General features: G+C 45.9%; 1 protein-coding gene across 5 annotated transcripts; it reads right to left on the reverse strand.

Annotated features, from left to right (window-relative positions):
• Nucleotides 1-4928: 4928 nt before the first annotated feature.
• On the reverse strand, nucleotides 4929-19246 carry LHX8 (LIM homeobox 8). 5 transcript variants are annotated; one of them, XM_087732635.1, is made up of 9 exons: nucleotides 17214-17232; nucleotides 16669-16837; nucleotides 16206-16364; nucleotides 12995-13116; nucleotides 11158-11378; nucleotides 10598-10701; nucleotides 7503-7598; nucleotides 6225-6408; nucleotides 4929-5472 (listed from the first exon to the last, which is right to left on the reverse strand). In XM_087732635.1, exons 2-9 carry the CDS (start codon nucleotides 16747-16749, stop codon nucleotides 5396-5398), a joined length of 1044 nt encoding a protein of 347 aa, XP_087588761.1. In that variant the 5' UTR covers nucleotides 16750-16837; nucleotides 17214-17232; the 3' UTR covers nucleotides 4929-5395. The 5 variants fall into 5 exon arrangements, with proteins under 5 accessions (XP_087588761.1, XP_087588758.1, XP_087588760.1 ...); XM_087732632.1 differs by lacking the exon at nucleotides 17214-17232 and adding an exon at nucleotides 18858-19246 and having other exon boundaries at nucleotides 4930-5472; XM_087732634.1 differs by lacking the exon at nucleotides 17214-17232 and adding an exon at nucleotides 17561-17630 and having other exon boundaries at nucleotides 4930-5472.
• Between the last annotated feature and the right edge of the window lie 1348 nt (nucleotides 19247-20594).

A 20594-nucleotide genomic window follows, 5' to 3' on the forward strand; every position in this document is an offset into this window, starting at 1 on the left:
GCAGAGGGCTTGCAACTTTACTTTAATAATATACACTTCCATCATAAACCAGCTGTCATTCTGAATTAAGTATAGAATCAGTTTTATCTGTCAGGGACTATTGTGACTTTTGAATCAGCAATGATTTTAAGTGCAATGTAATTTAAAAAAAAAAGACAAGAAAAAGGGAGACAAAAGCAGATGCATGTGTCAAAATATTTCTGGCAACAGTGTCTTTTATGAAGACAGTATTCCTTGTACATCTATTTGACTACTCATCCTTATAACATCGCTAACGTTGCACGCCCTAAGTAGTAGTGTATTACAAGATGAAAACATAGGGGTTCAAGAAGGCATACCACAAATCCAGAGCTAAAGCTGTAAAATGTCATGGGACACATACACGGGGACAAGAATCATCAGTTTCTTCAGAAATTAAACTATTCATAACAGTTATCTATGCTTATAAAAAATGAATGAATAAAGGAAATGCAGAAATGTAATAAGATCAACTTGCCTAAACTTTAAGCAACTCTTCAACTTCAGATGTAATCGTAGGAGGAGCGCAGAAAATGGTTATGGTTACTATAATGCAAATATGAAAAACAACATGAACTTCTAGCCAAAAAGCTAACTCATAAAATCAGGCAGCATTAGCAAATGTCACCAAGGGTAAAGAAAACAGCATTGTGTACATTTATTAATAAATCTAGTCAAGAGTACAAGTAGTGCTGATCTGTTACTCAGAGTCAAAACTATAGGCAATGTATACCAGAAGGCCATACCAGACCTTCATCTGTATCAGTTTTGACCAAAAAACCCCAGCCAACCAAACATAAGAAACATACAAACAAGTCACTAGCATAGTCAGTACCAAGGCCAACAAAAGCAAGCTCTCTAGATGATTTCAAACTAAATGTTTGAGTAGCTTGGGCCTGCTGCATTTTGACCTAGGACAGTTGAGCCAGATCACCGCCTCTTCAAATCATTAACTCTTATTTTTGAGAGACGACAGGAGAAAGAAGAATTGATACAGTGCCTAGAGCCCAGGAAACGGGCAGAGGAAAGCCAGGGAATCCAATAATGCCATTTCATTTCAGTCTAATTATTTTATTCAAGAACGTTTAAAATCTTAACCACACTGGCAATAACAAGAATACAAACAATGAGACTGTCAAATCAGCTCAACTTCTATTTAGCAACGGTAACAGCTGTGCGGGTGGTCAAGAAGTTGTACATGTCACAGTCTGACATAAGCAAGTTTGGGAAATAACCTGGGATAGAAAAGTTGGAAAATAAGCAGTTGTAAGCATTTCACACAATACTTTCTCCTGTTTGAAAAATGGAATCACCAAAGGATCAGGTTCTAGTCAGTATTTTAATTACCTGGGTGACAGAATAAAGAGATTCTTAGTGAATTTTTGACAGCACAGAAGAGGCAGTACTGGGGAGATCAGAACTGGAATTCAAAATGATTTTGAAAACTTTGAGAAGGAGTAAGAAAGAAGCGGGGTGAAATTCAGTATGGCAAAATAGAAGCTGCTTACCTAGGTTGCAATAATCTATGGAGAATGGTAAACAGGAGACAAGATAACAGCTGGTCACAAACAGAATGTGGAGAAGAAATATTAGGAGAAAAGCAGTCATCATCCTGGAACACACAGCAATGAGCAACTTACGTGCCCTAATCCTCCTGCTGAGCATCAGTAAAGGCTTGCTAAAACTGAGTTTTATGCTTCAAGAAGATGGGCAAAGAAAACGGCATGGAAACAATTAGACATTTAGAAAACATGACTTGGTATGAAAAACTCGATGAATTGGATTTGTTTGGCAGGGAGGAGAAGACTGGGGATTTTCTTTTGTTGGAATTTCCCCCCCCCCTAAGAAAGTGCCAGATTTCCTATGAACTCTGTAAAAATGTCTACTATTGGAGACATTTAAGAACAGATCAGTCAAATATATCTGCTAGCAGTAGCTAAGATATTTCATTGTGCCTTGGGGTGAAAAGCAGACTAGAGAATGCCCGAGTACTTTTCAGATTTATCTTTATATGAACACAAACCCGTATTTCCAGTGAGTAGCTAGAATTTCAAAACATCTAGGTTCCAGTATTTCATTTAATTGCAGAGCTTGAAATATTTCTAAAAGGTCTTGAAGATGCTATAGCAGTAGACTATTTCTTTACTCCACAAGCTGAAATACTAACAACTTCCAATAATAAACAGACATCCTTTAGACATTCTGTGAAGTTTACACTAGGAGGATATTTTTCATCTATATTTCTCCCTCCTCCTACAGCAGGTCAAATATAATAAATTTCAAATTTTATTTTGCAGTGTAGTTACTTGTTCCAGCACACAATAATATGTGACCAGCCCCAATTTGCATTGGTTAGACAGGTCAGGGAAAAGGATTTAGAAAAAGATTAAACAAGAAGGGGAAAAGGAGTGGAAGTCGATAGCCAGTCTTCTTGCAGTACTTTTGAGACACAACTTTAACATTTTAGTGATATTTCTCCCTTTGAGAACCTCTTGATGAAAAATGTTTTGCATCATTAGTTCCAGTTTGGATTTCTTAAGATATGTTGCATTGAAACTAGTAGCAAGCGCCCCATGATCATCCTACCTTGTAGGCTAAATGCTTTAGGGTCAGAGACAATATATATTGCAAATACAGTTCTCCGCAAAAGCATCCACATAGAGCTCTATGTTGTTCTCTGTTCAAGATAGGTCACTTTTAAGCAAGATGTTAAGACCAGTTTATTTCACATGCTAATTTCATACAACATTTCAGATTTAAATTGAACCTGTGCAGTCTCAAAGGCACTGATTCAGCATACTACATGTTCCTGCTGTAGCTATAGCTGCATTCTCTTCCCGTAAAGAGATCCCATGAATTTCCTCAGCATGGCAATATCTAAGGTACTCAAAAAACAGCAAGAAGCAGTAAGGATGGATCCAAGGTCAGAAGGGCTCAGCAGCAAAGTCACAAATGCAAGCCAGCGCACAACCAGTAGAAAGAAGCATTCAAACTTGCAAGTCAGGCTACAGCAACAGCTTCAGTTGAGAGCAGCAGACTAAAACTGTCCTCAGTTTTCCATATGCTTTGTCAGCCCCACGCAGCCTCATGCCAGCTGAAGTCAGCCAGGGGCGCAGGTCTGACATTCTCAAAGGGAAGACTCGAAAGCCCAGATCCTCCGCTGGAACTTCCTATTTTCAACTCTACATTTTTCCAGCCGCACTTACAAATAGCTGCTCAAGCATTCACAGTAACACAAGATGAATCCTCCTGCTTCCTATTTTCATAGGGAAATGGGAAAATTGCTCCCCATTTACTTTAATCCTGCACTGACTTTGGAACCAGACAGCAGGGGGTGTTTCATAAATAACCTTAGACTTACTTTGTTTCAGGCAACCTGAAGCTACTTAGCCCTTCAAATTAGAGTGAATAATTACTTTTCTTTAAAGTGACTTGATGTAAGTCAAGTTGCATTTTAAAACAAGACAAGTGAACAGTATTTTAAATTGCCAAATTATGTTAAGATCTAGATTAGCATTATTTAGTGTTTAACTGGTAAAACTTCAGCAGTAAGGTTGTCCTACTTGCATATCAGACCAAACAAATGAACAAAAACCAGTCTGTCTACGGCTATACAGGCAGTTTTGTATCAGGCATTGTATCTGCCTGATACAATGAGCTAGCTTAGGTACTGAATACAACGCACTGAATTCAGTATTACACCCAGAGTATTTCACTAAGAAGTTAAGTATGTTAGAATAAAACGTAAAGTCAGTCAAGTTCCACAACACCCGTGTCTTTAGAGTTTTTTGTGAAAAAATTGTGGCAGGACAATATTAGCCTAGACAAACCACCGTGCCAGTGCAAATAGATTGCTTTTGCTACTCAGATTAGCTCAGACATCTGTGAGTAGCACTTGAAACAGTGCCAGTATTTCATTTACGGAACTTGAATAATTCAGAGCTTGCCATTAAAATTATGTTCTCAAAAGCCATCATCTTTCCATGGTGGCAGGGAGAACATTACCTTTTCCACTTTAACCAGGACAGTTAAGAAATTTCACAAAGTAGAGACACTAACTCATAGTTGGGAGAGAAAGAAAGGACATGGACACACACCTTCAAAAGTACGATTTCCTTCTGATGCAAGTAAAGTTTAGGTGTGCAGATGGGATCTACCAGTCTTAAATCCTTGAAGGAAACTAGTCTGTGAAGACAAAAATCAGTTGAATTGATAGTATGCACTAGCCTTTGTCCATCAAATCAGTGTATCACAACATGCTTTGCAACTAAGTCTTAGCACATTAACAGTTTAAAACACAGCAGACTTTTGTGCATTTGACTGAATTCCAATCTCTGTTCATATGCAGTTTGATACAGGTCAGTTAAAATACTGAACTAGATTTTACTTTAAAAATGCAGACTCTGTTTAAGTATTGCATATTTGTTACCATCCTGCTTAAGAAAACTGCAAGATAAAACCACTGGAAAAAAGAGAAGCTGAAGCAGTAAAAATTCAAAATGTTAAAGCAGATGCAAATTTAGGTTCTCCACTCGCCAACTTAAATCACAGTTAAAAAAAAAAAATCTATCCTATACATCCACCATTTCCTTCACCATGCAGGTGTGCACCCTCACCCTCAGGAGCAGCACTGTTTTGCATATACTTACTTTAAAGAAGTACCTATTTGGGGTGTTTGAAGACACATCTAAGCCCATTAAAGGATTTTTAAGATCAATTGAGACAGATATGAACACTCCTGAGTTTGGTGTAGTGTACCTAAGTATACCAGGGACCTTCTCTTAATTTTAAGATTCAAGTTAAGCACTTCACAAATGATCACAGTTCAGCCATAAACACAGCAACATTTTTGCTTAGCATGCTACAGCAGAAACTTTATTCAGCTCATTTTGAAAATATTTGCAACCAAAATTTATTTTTGTAAACTCACAGAAATAAGCTTTAACATATAGGCTGTATACAACTCAAATACAGGTAATACTTTTAGCAATAACTTACAGGTACAAACTAATGATAAACTACAATTTCACAAAGAATTGTAAACATTTTGCACAATTGTCAGTCCTTTCTTTTAGGCAAAGTGCTCTTTTGATGACAAATAAATTAACACACACATAACTAGAGTGGACTACTTCCAGACAATACAAAAAAGTGTTTAATAAGGCTTGTAAACAATGTAATAGTTATTTATGCAGAATCCATAAAAGTGTCTTGCAGGCTAAATATACTTACATACCTGGGCAGCAAAAATGATCTTGAAAATGCTTTAGATGTTAAATAAAAAGTTAACATTAATATCTTTCCAATGATATTTTTAATACACAATAAATGACTTAAGGTTACATCCTTAATAGTTTATATCCCTGACAGAAAAGAATTAGGTGTGACTTATTGGCAGCTGTGTCATTGAATGGGGTAGCAAAGGCTGGAGTCCAAGAGCTGTAGGTGAATGAGCTACAAAAACAGAAATATTTGCTGGTCAACTTCATCGGAGGTAGAAAAAGATTATAAGCTAATAATAACAGTTCACTGGTCCCAACCACCGCAGCATGCTCTGGTTTCCCTAGCCCAGCATTCACACTCCTCCACCCACAGCCCACCTTACACCGCTGCTTTGGAGAAAAGTAAGCTCAGGCCACACATGCGGCTCAGAGTCTAGTTCTCCCAAAGCCTTCACCATCTCTCCTAATCACAAATACGAGCCAAAGTTGTTGACTTGCTGGGTCTCATAAGACATGCAATGACTGAAACATACTTTTGACCACCAGGCTCCCCCCACCATGCGTTACTGTGAGGGAAGCTTAGGTTTTCAGCAAAGTTGCTGCACTGAATATACCTACAATCCTTGGGGTAAGAGTCAGGGAGTGGGTGGTAAACAGTTTTCATTAAAATTACATATTAATAAAAACGTGGCATGAGTGTTTAAAAAAGTGTTTGACTTCCTATTACTAGTATTCATAGTCTGGAGGAGGCACAAAAAGTGGTCTTCGTACCCAGATCTTCAGCTATGCTCTTACAGTGAAGGGCTACTGCTTGAAGAGGCACACTTCTTAATGAGGTGTAGGGAGCTAGTACAGTATTAAGATATTCTATAAAGAATACTACAAATTAAAAATCCATTAAGTTTCTTTAATTGGTACTTGGTAAACTGTTCTTGCTACAGTCAATAATGATTCTACTTGGATATGCAAAATTGTTATACCTACCATCCATATAGCTGTGTAGAGCAGTTAACATAGTCCCATCCTGGGGTACGTACGCAGAGTATGCCATTTCTTCCAACATGGGTGGAGACAGCCTGGAGGGCTGAACTGCTGTGACAGGAGCAGTAGATGAATGATTAGGACTAACATGTTTCTTATGGCGTGCTCTGCAATTTTGAAACCACACCTGAAAAGGGGGAAAATTTACATCATGTTGATAGATTGCATTCTGTTTCAACATTAGCATAATAAAAACCTCAGAGCTCTAACTTCAGCTGAATGCAGTTAGTTAGTTGGGCCTTTAACATAAGACTGACAGTCCAAAGGAAGAAGTATTCATTCTAAGCCTACATGGTGCCTCAAACAAACGTGGTCAAGTCAGGAAAGCGTCTGCGGTGACCAGCAGCCCACAAAGGGCAGGCACGGTGAGGGGCTGCACAGCTCCCGGGGCAGGCGTCCCGCCAGGCTGAGCAACAGCATCCGCAGCCCCGCACCGCTGCTTAGACCGCTGCCCCAGGCACGCAATGGGACACAGCCATCTCCGTGCCTGGATGCTACTGACAGCGAAGCAGGTTTTTCACAGGATACCCATTTTCCTTTTCACAGTGAGAAGTGCGCAAGCTTCCACTTTTTTAAGGCTTCATCACAGCTGCCAGATACCTCGTTTCTATAGAAACACTGTCAATTCTCCAGGCTAGAACGAGCCAAGGGAACTGCAAGCTTATTTTTATTTATATAAACATATAAGTGTATAATTTATATTCTATAAAAATCATATTTATGTATAAAAAGAGCATGCATATTATGTTTGCTGAGAGGCATCTTCAATAAAGATTCTAAGTTTGTGTTTCTCTCAGTTTTGGATGGCATGGGTATACATTTTAACTTTGCTCTATGGAACACATCACTAGATATTCACTCACTCCTGATGTGTCATACCACAAAGCATTTTCAAAAAGAGTGCAGGTCTTAAGAACAGACTATTAAAGTCAGAAATTTATATTTAGAAGAGTGCCAATTTCTATACTACTTAGGGCTGAGAAGTTTCTTCCTGGAAGATTATTAATCCTCCACACAAAGTGCAAGAGGAATACAGCGTTTTCCAAATTAACATGTTTGTTCTAGACCTATTCCTGACTAAGGATGTTGTCTGAAGTTATGTTAAAACTGCCAGGTTAGACCTTTTTCCATCTCAGAATAACTACATGGAGAAAATTGTCATTAAGCATTTCCAATGGATGGGTACCAGACTTTGTTAGTCAAGTAACTTAGCACAGTTACCTGTATAACACGCCTGCTCAAGCCTGTTCTTTCTGCCAGTTTCTGAAGCGTTTGTGCATCTGGATTGTTGTCCTGAGCAAACTGCGCTTGCATAACCTGAAAAGGCAAAATAAGAGATTGCAGTTTTTTGTGTGCAGTCCCGAGAGCAGCATTAGAGACTCCTCTCAGACTGTGGTCCTACTCCTTGCCTGTTTTTAGGAAACTGTTGAAATCACTAGTCCCCAGACAGCCCCCAAAACACTGGGGGGGGGGGGCAGGGAGGAGGAATCCCCCAAAGTCAAAATACAAGCCCCTTATTATGCTTAACTGAACTGAGACATTTACCAGAAATGAAAGAAATGAATTCTGCTTGGCAGTAGTAAAAAAAGGAGGAGGTGCTCTGTTATGATTGCATTAAAAGGACTGTGAAGGAGAAAAATTCCCTGCAAAACAATTCCAACATGCTTGATAAAGAAAACTTCTATAGCAGCAGACCACAGTGCACAGCATAAGGAAGGCATGAACATCGATCCACCTCTCTGAACTTGTCAGTCACTATCTGCATCTTGCATTATACCAAGTAACTTAAGCCCCTTTTCAGCTGCATGGAGGATGCAGGCAACTGGGAAGCACTTTGTGCCTCATTTACCTTTAACTGACCCGAGGAACACAGAGGCTCCACCTTGGCTGATCTGCACTATGTAATTGTTTGGTTACACTCATCTTTTTTTACAGAAAATTGAAGTGAACACATATCATTAGGATATGAATTGCATTTTTTTGAGGAAGTAGATGTCAACTTGGCCTGCATCCTGAACAGTTTTAGAGCCTGTAAGAGTTTACGCTATTTAAGGAAGTAAGGCTTCATGGATTTCTGCAGGGTATCTTCAGTAAACTGGTTTCTCATTCCTGGATTTTGTCCCTTGATGGTCTGCAAATTTTGCCTGGCTTCATCTTTGAAGATTCAGACTACTCTCCACACTCAGAAACACTGAAACTATTTACTTTCCTACTGTTTCATACAAAGATATCAAAAAGGGTGGACATCCTTTTGTATAACTGCTTCACAAGGTGTGTTACTACATGCTGCCACTCTGACAGTCACTTATCCCTCTGATGCTTCTCTTGCTGGAAGTCTTATACCAGCATCGAGGACAAGTATAGAGACAGATGCACTGAGCAGATAGTAAGTGTCATTAAATAACAAGAGGCCCTAAGATCTCAAACACCTGCTGAAGTAGGTTACAATCTATTTAAAACAGGAAAAGAGGGGGACATGGAAGTTTCATTGGCAGCAAACAGGCAGCAGCCCTGAATACAGTTCCTACTCTGATGGCTGGGCCTATCTCCTGTTCAGCTACTGCTGGAAAAAGAAAGTTCCCTTTCGCAGAAGTTCAAGCTTGATGTCTGCAGCCCTTGCCCTATACCCTTGTCATATTATTGCTAACATGCTTGTTTTGTATTAACCACACATTCTGTCTCCAGTCATGGCTGAAATAACAAACCAAGCTTTGAACAGCCACATGCCACATTATATAGCACTGCTTAAATGTCTCACATGTGTTATTACACCTCAGCTTCCGTTTTTTTCAACTGCTTTCATGATGAACAAGAAGAGGACAGGCCAACAAAACAGAACTCAGACTGAGACAGTAGAAAACAAATGGTGTAGAGGCCACGTGTGATCAGAAATTCAAAGACATTATAAACTGAGAGCAGGGATGCGTAGCTAGGATTAGGTAGAAAGCTGCAGCTTCCTTCCCAGTACAAGTTCAAACCTCCAAACCTGGTCTCACCACTACCCCTTTCATGGGGAGTTGGCCCTAGTCATGGTGTTTTTCCCTAGAAACCTAACTTAAGGGAAGCAGTGATCCAAAAATAACTCATATTTGAGGCAGTCCAGAGTTAACTCTTGCCAAGGTAGCAACAAGACAAGAAGCCTTGAAAGCAGAGCAGATGCAGGCAATCCCCCTCCCTCCTCCTTCAGGGCAGGCTTGACCCTACAGGAGGGGTTTCAATTTGGTACTTCCAGACTCCCTAGCTCCCGCTTCCCTTAGTCCTGACCACAGAAAGGAATAGAACTAGTGGCTGAGCTAGTATAAAGGGATATTGGAAAAACATACTTCAGTAACACGTGTACAAGAACAAATTGGACAGTACAAGAATTGTTGCCAAGTACTTCAAATGCACTTTCCCTGTATTTCACTCCACTCAGCTCTATGAATAAAGTGGGTTTTTTTTCTCTAAAACATGCAGCATTAAATACGAAGCTAGGTCTTGAAATATGACACCAAGACTATAATGACTTTAGTATATTTTTAACAGGCAAAGCTCAAAGCCACTTTGAGGAAATCAGCATGTGAAGCATTTTCAAAGGGCTGGGAGAAGGAGAAGAGAAGGAAGGAAAGTAAAGATGAGTCCCTGTTGATACACTGTACACTCTTCCTGGTGTACAGAAGTATAGCCAAGACTATAACATATGATCTAAAAAGCAAGTATTGAGAAGAACCGTCTTAGGAAGAAAAAGGGCAATCAAGAAATAAATGCGCAACTATTCCCCATCTTCTCTATAAACCAAAGCAAAACAAGAAACTATCACTGACAGGAATCAACCTGTGTTTGAGTGAATATAAACAGGAACCCACGATACTTACCTGTTTTGAGGACACAATCTTTTTCAGCCCTTATTGTGCATTACAACAAAATTGAAACTTCCATCCTGTTAATGTCTTGAAGTCATATACAGTACCCATCTTTAGTACAACTCTTCACATTACATAATTCTAAAAATATTTTGTCTTTATTACATGTAGTGATATAAATGCCTGATTAAATAGATTTCATCGAGCAATCAAAATAGAACAACCTTTTTGTTTCCACCCTGCAGAATTACTGCCTGCCCCCAGGGAAATAAAAAGCTTGAAGAGTAACTATTTCATATTAAACTGCTGAAGCTAACAAACAATTCCAGAAACATGCTGTGTCTTGATAGTTTATGAAATAGTTTAAAGCATGCAAGCTTTTTCTTTCCCCCCATACGCATCCGATTTCCTATCGGTTCAGCACCTATGTCCCGCATAAACCTGAACTACACAAGTTTTTAGCACTGCCTCTACCTGGAGTTGATCTGCTGTGAAGCTGGTCCGAGCTCTTTTTGCTGGTTTTGGATGATTAACATCTTGTTCTGTTAGTAACGCTCCTTCCACACTAATCCCATTACCTGAAGTATTAAAAAGAAAACAACACCGTCTGCTAAACGTTCAACACTATGTTAGTCACAAGTCAGACTGTCCTCTGACAATAACCAACAGTACTGGGCCAGCTGAATTTCAACTTTAAAAAAACCATATTCTGTTCAAAGTTAAATTGATCTGGCACCATCACCCGTTACACCCCAACTAACTCCCTCATAAGTGAGGGAAGGAATAGATCCAGCATGATATTTTATCAACTAGATACACTCTTGCTTTCTTTTCCTTAGCATAGAAAAGAAGTTATACAAACTTAAAAAAAATAAAACATCAAATAATTTGCACATTATTTTAATTCAAGAACCTGTGCTTCCAGCCTTAGTAAAGCTAGGTAATTACCTCTTCATAAGGAAGATGAAGTAAAACCCAACAATTTACTTAAAACTAAACCACAAACATAGTTCTTAACAAAAGCAGCATGTTACCATTTTCAACTTCTCTTTTCAGATTGTCCAACATGCAGTCGTAATGTACTCTACAAAGGACTTTCTCTTCAACCAAAGCAAACTCCTCTCCAGTAGAAAGCTGTCTTTTGCAGGAGAAGCACGCAAAGCATGCCAAGTGGTATACATTTCCTTTAGCCCTTCGGACCCAGTCAGTAGAATGAATGTGCCTCCCGCAGCGGGAACAGCGGGTGCCATACCGCCTGCAAAAACAAAGGCAACAGGAGGGTGAAGGCACAGCCGCTAACCATCTCGGGCAAAAGGGTGACTCCCTTTTGGAAGGATTAGAAGCAACCACCAGGACATGGCAGCGCAGCTCAGACCTCCAGCAAGTAGGCGGACCACAAGGGATGAGGGGACAGCACAATTGTGTTTTTATTGCAACAAACTCAGCAAAGTTTGTATTGGATAGCTTAAGGCAAGATCACTACTGAACTACAGATTTAATATTTTCATAAGGCAAAGAATAAAACTGAAACATCTTAACTATGTGAATTCACAACTCTTCAGCTTTCCTTTTATAAAGATAATTACTCTTTAAAAAGCTGTGAGTGGGAGATGGAAACAGCTGACTGTGTTCAGAATTCTCCCAATTATTCAAATATATTTCATGTTACACTAGTGGTAGTCTGAATTATTATATTTAGCTACATCATCCTTCACTAATCATTCAGTCCCCTTGAGCTGAAGGGGGAAAACCTGTATCTTCAGAGTTATTTCCTTAATTACCATCACATTATTATTTTAAATGAAATTCAAATATCTGCAAGTATTTACATTACTACAGTAGAATATTTCTCTTTGAAGAGGAAACTAGCCACCAAGATATGTTGATTATGTAGATAAGAATTTGTCCTGAAGATCTTTGCAGACTCATAAGTTGGTTTGTGGGGGTTTTTTGGGTTGTTTGAGGGGTTTTTTTTGGTTTTGTTTTTTTTTGTGGGTGGTGTTTTTTTGTTGTTTGTTGGGGGTTGGGTGGTTTTTTGGGTTTTGTTTGTTTGTTTAAGTCCCACAAAATTTTGATTTTCCAGAAGTTCACAGTATTCAGCTTGCCCCCTTCCTCTCTTTCAGTGTCAAAACTGACTAGCTGGACATAATCCATTCACCACACAGTGAGAATCCCATAAATAGTTTGGTCTGGGGAAGTTCTAGCAATCACACTAGAATTAACTGCAAAAATTTTTTGCTACTTTCTGGACCAAAGATTTTGTATGAGTACTTTTAATGCCAGCATGAATAAATAACATTCTTCCTTACAGGACTAGACCTTAAGCTTAAAGAATGCTTCATGTTCTAAATCAAATTGATCACAGAAAGGTATAACTGCTGGAAGCTTCTTTTAAAGATCACAGGATTTATTCTGGGTTGTTTTTGCAGTTCCTTGTGATACCTTAAGTCTCATACCAGTGAGTGCTAGTCCAAACAGAAGATCATCTCAACTCTACCTTGTATTCTCAATCGGCATCACCTAAAGATGATTCTTTGCACATACAATAGCTTTACAGCCTTACTGCGGCGCGGACTCTGACTTTTCCCATCCCCCACCCCATGCACACAGCCGTAAATTATTGTATAAATGCAGTAGCTGTGCATTAGCTATGCAGTAGCTAACGGAGGAGCAGACTTAGTAGGCAATTACATTAGACAGACTTGGGGTTTCCCAAGTCCCTCTGCAAGAAATGTCAGTTTAATTACTGAAAATAAACCTAGCAAGCAAAAACCACAGAGCCTAAATGCACATTTTAGTTGCAGCTTAAGCTAAAAGTAACAAGCAAGTATAACATGTTATCTAATGAAATGATATTCCAGTATGATATACCTGAAATAATCAAGTTTGCAGAAGATATCTTTATCTTTGATGTAACAGCTGGTATGCCTTCCTAGAGATGTTCTGCAAACACTGCATGAGAGACAGCGCACATGCCAGCAGAGGTCGTTTACCTGCAAAAACACAAAAGAAAAATACTCCTCAACGTTTATGCTACCAATATTGTATTTCATATTTACAAAAATTATTTTTTCCATCCATACCGACAAGGCCAAAAATTACATGTACCGTGATTGACAGAAATTTTATCTTCAAGGCAGAACATTTTTCCTATAGAACTGCATCCATATTAAGAGTTAATTAATTTGATATAGTCTTCAGAATAAGCTTTCATGGTTTTGTAGTTAAAAGCACCAGAAGAGGAAGCAAAAGATTCAAGTTCCATGTAGATATTTTGTGCCCAGTTCTGTTCTCATAGCATTAGAGTAACAGAGCAAGTTTTGGCCTCACATGACCTTGGGAAGGCAGCTAGCTTACATACTTTTATTTCCCAGTCTGTAAAAAGTCCTGCCTAACAGAACAAACTTTGCAAAGCGATTTGAAATTTTAAAATGCAAGTACTGAAGGGGAAAAAAAAACCCCAAAACTCTGTCAAATAGAAACACACCATGAACCACATCTTCATTTGCCAGGTTTCTGTTAAAGCAAACTTAGTGAACAGAGTATGAGTTTCAAAATATCAGCAGTTGTTTTAATAACAAATTCAACAATTCTTTAACATGTAATATCCATAGTGAAACTAGACATAGTCATGGGAAGCAGTAGAAATAAGCAGTTTTGAAAACTCGCATATGATTTTTGGGCAAATAAATTGAGTGCAATTATTTTCATTTCTTCTTTCCTATAAAGAGAACTCTTTGTAGTGCAGACATTGTGCGTCACACATCAGCTAAATAACTTAAATAATTTGAAAACCCAAGACTCCCAGTGACCATAAAAATTAAGTAATAACCCTCTGGATAATCCCATGCTGCATAGGAGGAATTCTGTAAAACAAACAATGACTAAGTTTAGATTTTTTTTTTTTTTTAATTTTCTGAGCCAATTTCTCATCTTATACCAAACAGCCCATATATTGCCTATGGCAAAGCAGCAGATTTGAGATAACGCAGGATGTGCGTTTCATCAGAACCCTGCCAGACAAACCACAGAGAAAGTGAGGTATTGACTCCAACACTCATGCTGGAATCACCCGTTTCAGTCATTCTTCAGGTTGTAACATTAGAGTTTGCAGTTGTCCAACGCTCTCCCGACTATTATCCTTGTTGGCAGCCATCTTCCCATACACTGACAAATTTACACTGCAATATAATGTGAAGCTGTTGATAACAGCTGTCACCAAATTGATCCTCCCAAGTATTTCTTAAAACGGCTGCACTGCAGGCAGACACAGGGCAGCAGCGCTTGGGCCAGACCAAGCCTGCTCCGTGGTCCCCCCGCGCGAAGGCTGCCCAGGCGACCCCCGCGGGGACCCCTGCCAGGAGCCCCACCGCAGGCGAGAGGAGCCCGCACGCAGCCAAGCTGCTGGCGCGCGGCCCTGCAAAGCGTGAGCTGACATCCCAGCCACGCAAAGCTCATCTCGCTGCCTGTTCTTCGGAGGGTAATGCTCCTCCACAAAATAGGACATCGATAACTTTGATAGTTGTCCCATTTGATGTTACCTGTCTACCTTCTTATTAACTTACAGGGCTGAAGTTAGAAGACACACTGCTGATGATCAGCAAGATACCAGTTTACCAGCACAGATTCCTTTCTCTCTCTGCCTGTGCAGGAAGCAGTAATAGCTAATTTAAACTTAAATCTAAATCAATTAGGGGTCTTTTGCTCCAAGCCACATTACCCCAGTTCTTCAGACAGGAGACAGCAATGACCAGTAAATGAGCTACCAAAATGTCACTGGAACCAAGTTCAAGTTAGCTCTGCTCCCAGTCCTACCGCACTGTTCATGCGCAAGCCCAGCCCGTTGCAAAGGTGGCTGGGGTTTAGTAGAACAAAAGGTACATAGCAGCTCCCCCACACCTGCACCTACCCTATTTTAAATGAACACCAACCCAGCATACACCTTCCTTTGACCTTCTCACCCCAACTGAGATCTAAGCAAATGATCTAATAACAACATTGGGATGTTTTCAGTGGTGTTACTGACTTTCACTTTGCAGGATATACAATGGCTTTATTTAAGGCTGCATCTAATGGAATCAAATGACTTCTAGCACAATTGTCTAATCTCACTTTTGAAAGGAGAGGGGGCAAAAGTCTGATCCAGGATAATTTTAATGGCTATAATACAGAAGGAAAATAGCCCCCCCCAACCACATTGACACTTTATGTTTAAAGTCACATGGTTTTGTTTGTTTTTAAATGATTTTACACAGTCCTGAATGCTAAGGCTAGCAAAACTACTCTGCAAGCACACAGCTTGTTTCCTTCACAGATATTGCTAGACCATCTTTTACAAGAATAACTTATTTCCACATTTCTCAAGAGGCACTTTTTTGCTTTGAGATTCACGACATCACACCAGAAGACTTATGTTAGCTAATAACAAATGGGTCACGGCACCACCGCTTAGCCAGAAACATTAAGCGCAGCAAGGAAGTTACCTATGTTCTGAACCATTAGTTTTCTTCCCCGCTCTCTCCTACAGCACATCGAGAAAGTACGATCCCAGCACAGAAAAGCGTTACCCAAAACATAAGCAGCAATTCGTTTTTTCTGTAAGGCCCGAACCTTGCAGACAAGCACGCAACTAGCGTCATGCTCTCGCACACTCCCGGTTTCTGCAGTAGCTCCGCTCGCAAGCCCAAGGGCACGCCGTTGCGGGCGGAGAGGGGAGCAAGCCGCGACGATGGCACAGATGCCGACAGCTCCCGCAACGGCGGGGCGGGAAGGCGGTTCGGAGCGGCGCGCCGGGAGAAGGGGCAAGCTTCCTCGGGCCCGCTGAGCCCGGCTCCGTGCGGCTCGCCAGGCGCCCCCGACGGCCCCAGCCGTCCCAGCGGGCCCCCCCCGGGCGCCAGCCGCGGCACCGGGCCGGGCGGCGCTGGGGCGGACAGCGCCGTGCGAGCGGGCCGGGCCCCGCGGCCTCGACGCGGCAGGAGCCGGTCCCGCGGCCGACACCGCCCCGCAGCAGCCCGGGCCGCCGTGCCACGTCGGTGGGGAGACCGTCCGAGGCCGGGCGGCCCGCCGGGCTGGGCGCGCTTACCTTCAGCAGGTACTTGTCCACGATCTCCAGGCCGCAGCTGCTGCACACGCACTTGCCGGGGGCGCAGCCGGAGCCCGAGGCCATGGACCGCGGCGAGGAGGAGGGCGACAGGGCGGCGGAGGAAGAGCAGGAGTCCTCGTCGGCCGCTGCGGGGCTGGCCTGCGGGGGAGCGCACGGGAGACCGCGGTCAGCGCCCGGCCCCGCCGGCCTCGCCCGGGGGAGGCGGGGAGCTCCGCGCCGGCCCGGCCCGGCGGTCTGCCGGCACCTGCGGGGCCCCGCCGGGGAGGGTCGCGGCGGGAGCCGGCGGTGCTCCACGGGGCCAAGCGGAGAGGCCGCCGGACTCGAGCGGGGAGCGGCGGAACGGCCGAGCGACAGGAGCGGCCGCCGCCCCGCACCGGGCACCGCGCTCGCCCCGCGCCGTCCCCCGCCCGCTCCCGGTGCGCTCGCTCGCCGCCCCGCACACCTTCTCCGAGGGGCCGCCGAGGGCGGGAAGGTCCTTGTCCTCCAGCCTGCAGACGAACATCGGGTCGCTCTTCCAATACATGGCACTGCCCTACCGCATACCAGCTCCGCGGCCGGGGGCGCGGCGAGGCGGCTCCGGGGACCCCGCGCCAGGTCTCTGCTCTCAGCGCCTGCAGTAAAAAAGTTTTGTTTTCAAGTGGGTGGACCCCGCCGCGCGGGGACCTGCCTCGCTGGCCTCACCTCCTGCGCAAAACCCGCCTTCCGAGCATGGCGGGATCCTTATCTCCGCCAGCGAGCCCGCGCCGGGTTTTGTGCGGGGGGCGGGGGGGGAGGTAAGGGGGGAACCCAACAACAGCAACAACAACAGAAAAAATCAGCAACGAAAAAAAGCAGAGGATCTCCCCCCCGTTTGTCTTCGTCGTTTGCCACAGCTTCCCCCCGCCACCCCAGTCTAAACAAAGATTCCAGTTACATCTCTGTATTAGCAAAGAAGGCAAACACGACGGAAAGCCAGAGTACGTGTGAACGGGAAAGGTTTTTCCATACTGCTGAAACCCAAAGCCCGAGCGTATTCCTGTAGCCCAGACTCACAACTCCTAAATCTGCCTTACTGCTGCTACTCTTGCTCGCGTCTCCAAGATCCCGTGATAAAACCTTTCTCATTAAGCTAAAAAAGGAGCATCTGAGCTGCCCAAAGGCCGTAGCGTCCCTCCGGTTCTGAACCCAAGCCTGAAAGACTCCCGGGTGTTGCTAATTAACAGCAGCGTCTTCGGTCGCGCCGTGGACAGAGGGTGCTAGGAGCTGGCTGTCCACAGCTCCCCGGAAAACCAGCACATTTCTTTCAGCGGAGGGGGGCCGTAGGTTACTGGCACGCTTTTTCCACGATTACAAACCTTGCCCGCAGAGTTCCCTCAAACCAAATACTGCTCGTGTTCTCGGGACATTTCAGGAGAATAAGGCGACAGCTTGTCCATCGCAGGTGAGGTAAATAACCGGGGTGTCTGCTTCTCTGCACGTATTTAACTAGCCAGGTGTTTTTAATTAAACTCGTCGTTATGTTTCCATCTTTTCCCCCTTCTCTTTGTTTCAGCTCCGCCTGACGATGGATGCAAGACATGTTGCAGAGCCTCAGTAAAGCAAACTGAGAGAATTGCCCGTACGCTTAGAAATATGAGAAGTTTGATAAAAGGGAATTCTGCTTTTGAGAAACTGTATGAAAGGAGAAGCCCCGTGTTCTTTTCCCCCTAAAAACTATGATCGTTGTTTCCAATGCCAGCACCCGATTCTGCAAGACTGTAACTGAACGAGTGGCGGTGCCGACCCCCGGTAAATCCGGGACGTCCCCAGTCGGTCATTCGTTTGTCCAGCGCTAAACCCGATCTAACCCTTGACAGACCCTCGCTTAGATTTAACCCTAATGTCCCTAACAGCCGCTGCCACAGCGAGGCAAGCAGCGGTTTGGGTATTTTTTCTGGCCGCGACGAGGCTCAGGGCAGCGCGACCGACAGCCAGCCCAGCCCAGCCGCGGCGGGCAGAGCGGGGGCGGCGGGCCGGAGCCCGGGAGCCCCCGGCCCCTGGACGCCCCGGCCCGCCCCCCCGCTGGCCTGCAGGCAGCTTTCGGGCGTCTCCCCGGCGGGCCTGGGGCTGCCCGCGCCGCCCCCGGCCCGGCCCCTCTCCCTCGACGGCCCGGCCGTCGCAGCGCGGCCGAGGCGGGCCCGCGGGGCGAGGTCCCGCAGCGCCCGGGCCCGTCTGCGCGCTGGCTGCGGGGCCGCCCGGCCCGGGGGGCAACGGGCTGCTGCCCCGCAGGGCGCGGTGCTGCGCTCCCGGCACCCCGGGGTAACCGCCCCTCGCCGCCGCGCACCGGGACCCCCGCTCCCGGCCCGGGCACCACGCACCGGGGCTTCCCCTCGGTCTCTGCTCCCCGCCCGCAGCGGGGTGGACCGGGCCGCCACCGGCCGAGCGCTCCAGCGGCGAGTGCCCGGGGCCATGTGTCGGCGCGGCCCCGTGGGCTCCGGCGGGGAGGAGCGCGCACCCGCGTCCCGCGGAAAGCTCGGCCCGGAGCCGCATCCAGCGCGGAGCCCGCCGAGACCCCCTCTCCTGCGCTCTGCGCGGATCTCCCCGCCCGTGACCGTCAGAGGTACGACATTAGAGCTATCGTCTGTCCCAGGCGGCACGACAGAAACCGAGCACCTGAAGGGCGGCCTCCGAAGAGATGTGCCGTGGAGGAAACGGGGGCCAGAGCCGCCGGGAGGAGAGCCCGTGGTAAGCCCGGGGTGCGACGAGACCGTTGCAACGGCCGGGAGCAGCGTCGAGTTCGTGGCTCGTCGGTCCTTTTCCTGCGCTGTCAACGAGTTTGTTCAGGGTGTTCGTGCGCGCTTCACGGAGGGCTGCGCGTTTGACTTCTATAAAATAACTCCCTTTTTGTATACATACGCCTTTTCTCTCTGAAAAATATAGCAGTAGGAGCCAACAAAGTCAATCCGCGCGTTGCTCCCCACGGCGATTGTGAACGTGCAGCAGTAATTCATAACGCGGGCGTTGGAGGGAAAAACAGCGTACGCGAGATTGCTCCGTGTTTCTTATTATTTTCGGAGCCCGGCTCCGCCCGGCGACGAGCGGGCGCAGCGGACAGCCGCGGGTGCACTGGCGGACGGGGAGAGGCGGCCCCCCCCGGCCGCCCAGCGCCCCACGTCGCTGGCGCCCCGCGACCGCCCTCCCCGCCCGCCGTCCCCTCCGCGCCCTGCCGCAGCTCGGACCGCGGCACCGGGGTCGCCTCGGGGTCTCTCGCCGCCCCCCCGCCCCCCGCGGCGGAGGCTCTGCGGCCGCGGCGCAGCCGCCGGCTCCGGGGAAGCGGGGGTACGGAGCTTGGCGGGGCTTGTCCGGGGCCTCCCCGAGGGCTGCGCGGAGCCGTGGGCTGGGCCGGCGGCCCCGGGGGCGCGGGAGGGGCGGCGGGGCGGGAGGACAGGGCGCCCCGAGAAGCGGCGCGGAGACAGTCAGGTAGCAGAGCCTGGTTATGGCTATGGCCGGGGCTGCTTCGCAAGAGGTGAGAGTTCTTGCCGAGCTTATTGGGGAGGCGTTATTGCCGAAAAGAGGTCAGAAACGCTATAGTTTTATATAGATAGATATATATATGCAGGGTGGACGTGGAAAGCGCGCGGGCTCGGTTATCCGGGCTCCACCCGTGCTTCGCCTGTGCGCTGTTATCACCTCTCACTCCGAAGTCCAGTCTAAATTTCATCGTTTCAATTACACGCCCTCGATATTTTAGTGAATAATCCCAGCATCGTTATGTGAGGAGATGAAAACAGGCAGACACGCAGGCTTTAGGGGATTTCCGATTCCTGCGCGCCCCCGTCTCCCCGCGGCTGCCTCCGCGCACAGCGCGGGGATGCACGGCGCGGAGGCTACTTGAATCCCGCCGCTCCTCGCTCCGCGCTTGGGGCGCCGGGCCCCGCGGCAGGGGTTTGGTCGGCGGGCTCTCAGCAGGGAGAGGCGGAGGGAAGGGGAACCTGCCGGAGGCCCGCAGTCCGCCGCGGCCGGGCCGGGCAGGGTGACCCCGGACTGGTGCTCTCGAGGCTGAGAGCGGAGCGGGAGACTCCCGCGGGACCCTCCGACGGAGGGACTGCGTCTGGTTCTGATTCCTCCCTCTCACAAGTAATGCAAGGATGTGTGTGGGTGGGAGGGCTAGTCGGTTGCACACAGGAGAGATCTCTCATATATTTGACGGTAAGGCACAGCACGAAGAAAACACCGAACGCGGAGAATTAGGGTTGTTTTAACAAGAGGGTGTCGGCATACGGACTTCTAAATCAAAGGCTGCACCGTAGCGCAAGTGCGTGCGGCTGGACGTTTCTCCCTGTAGGCTGCTCTAGCGAAACTCGTTCTCCCGTTAAAACATGGTCTGCTGAGAAATTGGAAATGGCATCG

This window comes from Nipponia nippon, unplaced genomic scaffold, assembly GCF_047370975.1.
Source record: "Nipponia nippon isolate SJK-2023a ecotype South Korea unplaced genomic scaffold, ASM4737097v1 scaffold_5, whole genome shotgun sequence".
Classification (NCBI taxonomy): Eukaryota; Metazoa; Chordata; class Aves; order Pelecaniformes; family Threskiornithidae; genus Nipponia; species Nipponia nippon.

Excerpts from the sequence above, each read along its gene's own strand:
- LHX8 (XM_087732635.1), bottom strand. The coding sequence starts at position 16,749 with ATGTATTGGAAGAGCGACCCGATGTTCGTCTGCAGGCTGGAGGACAAG. Across the intron at positions 10,702-11,157 it reads GAAAAGAGAAGTTGAAAATG|GTAATGGGATTAGTGTGGAA; the intron begins GTAACATGCTGC and ends TTAATACTTCAG. Across the intron at positions 6,409-7,502 it reads TGAGCAGGCGTGTTATACAG|GTGTGGTTTCAAAATTGCAG; the intron begins GTAACTGTGCTA and ends CCCCCTTTTCAG.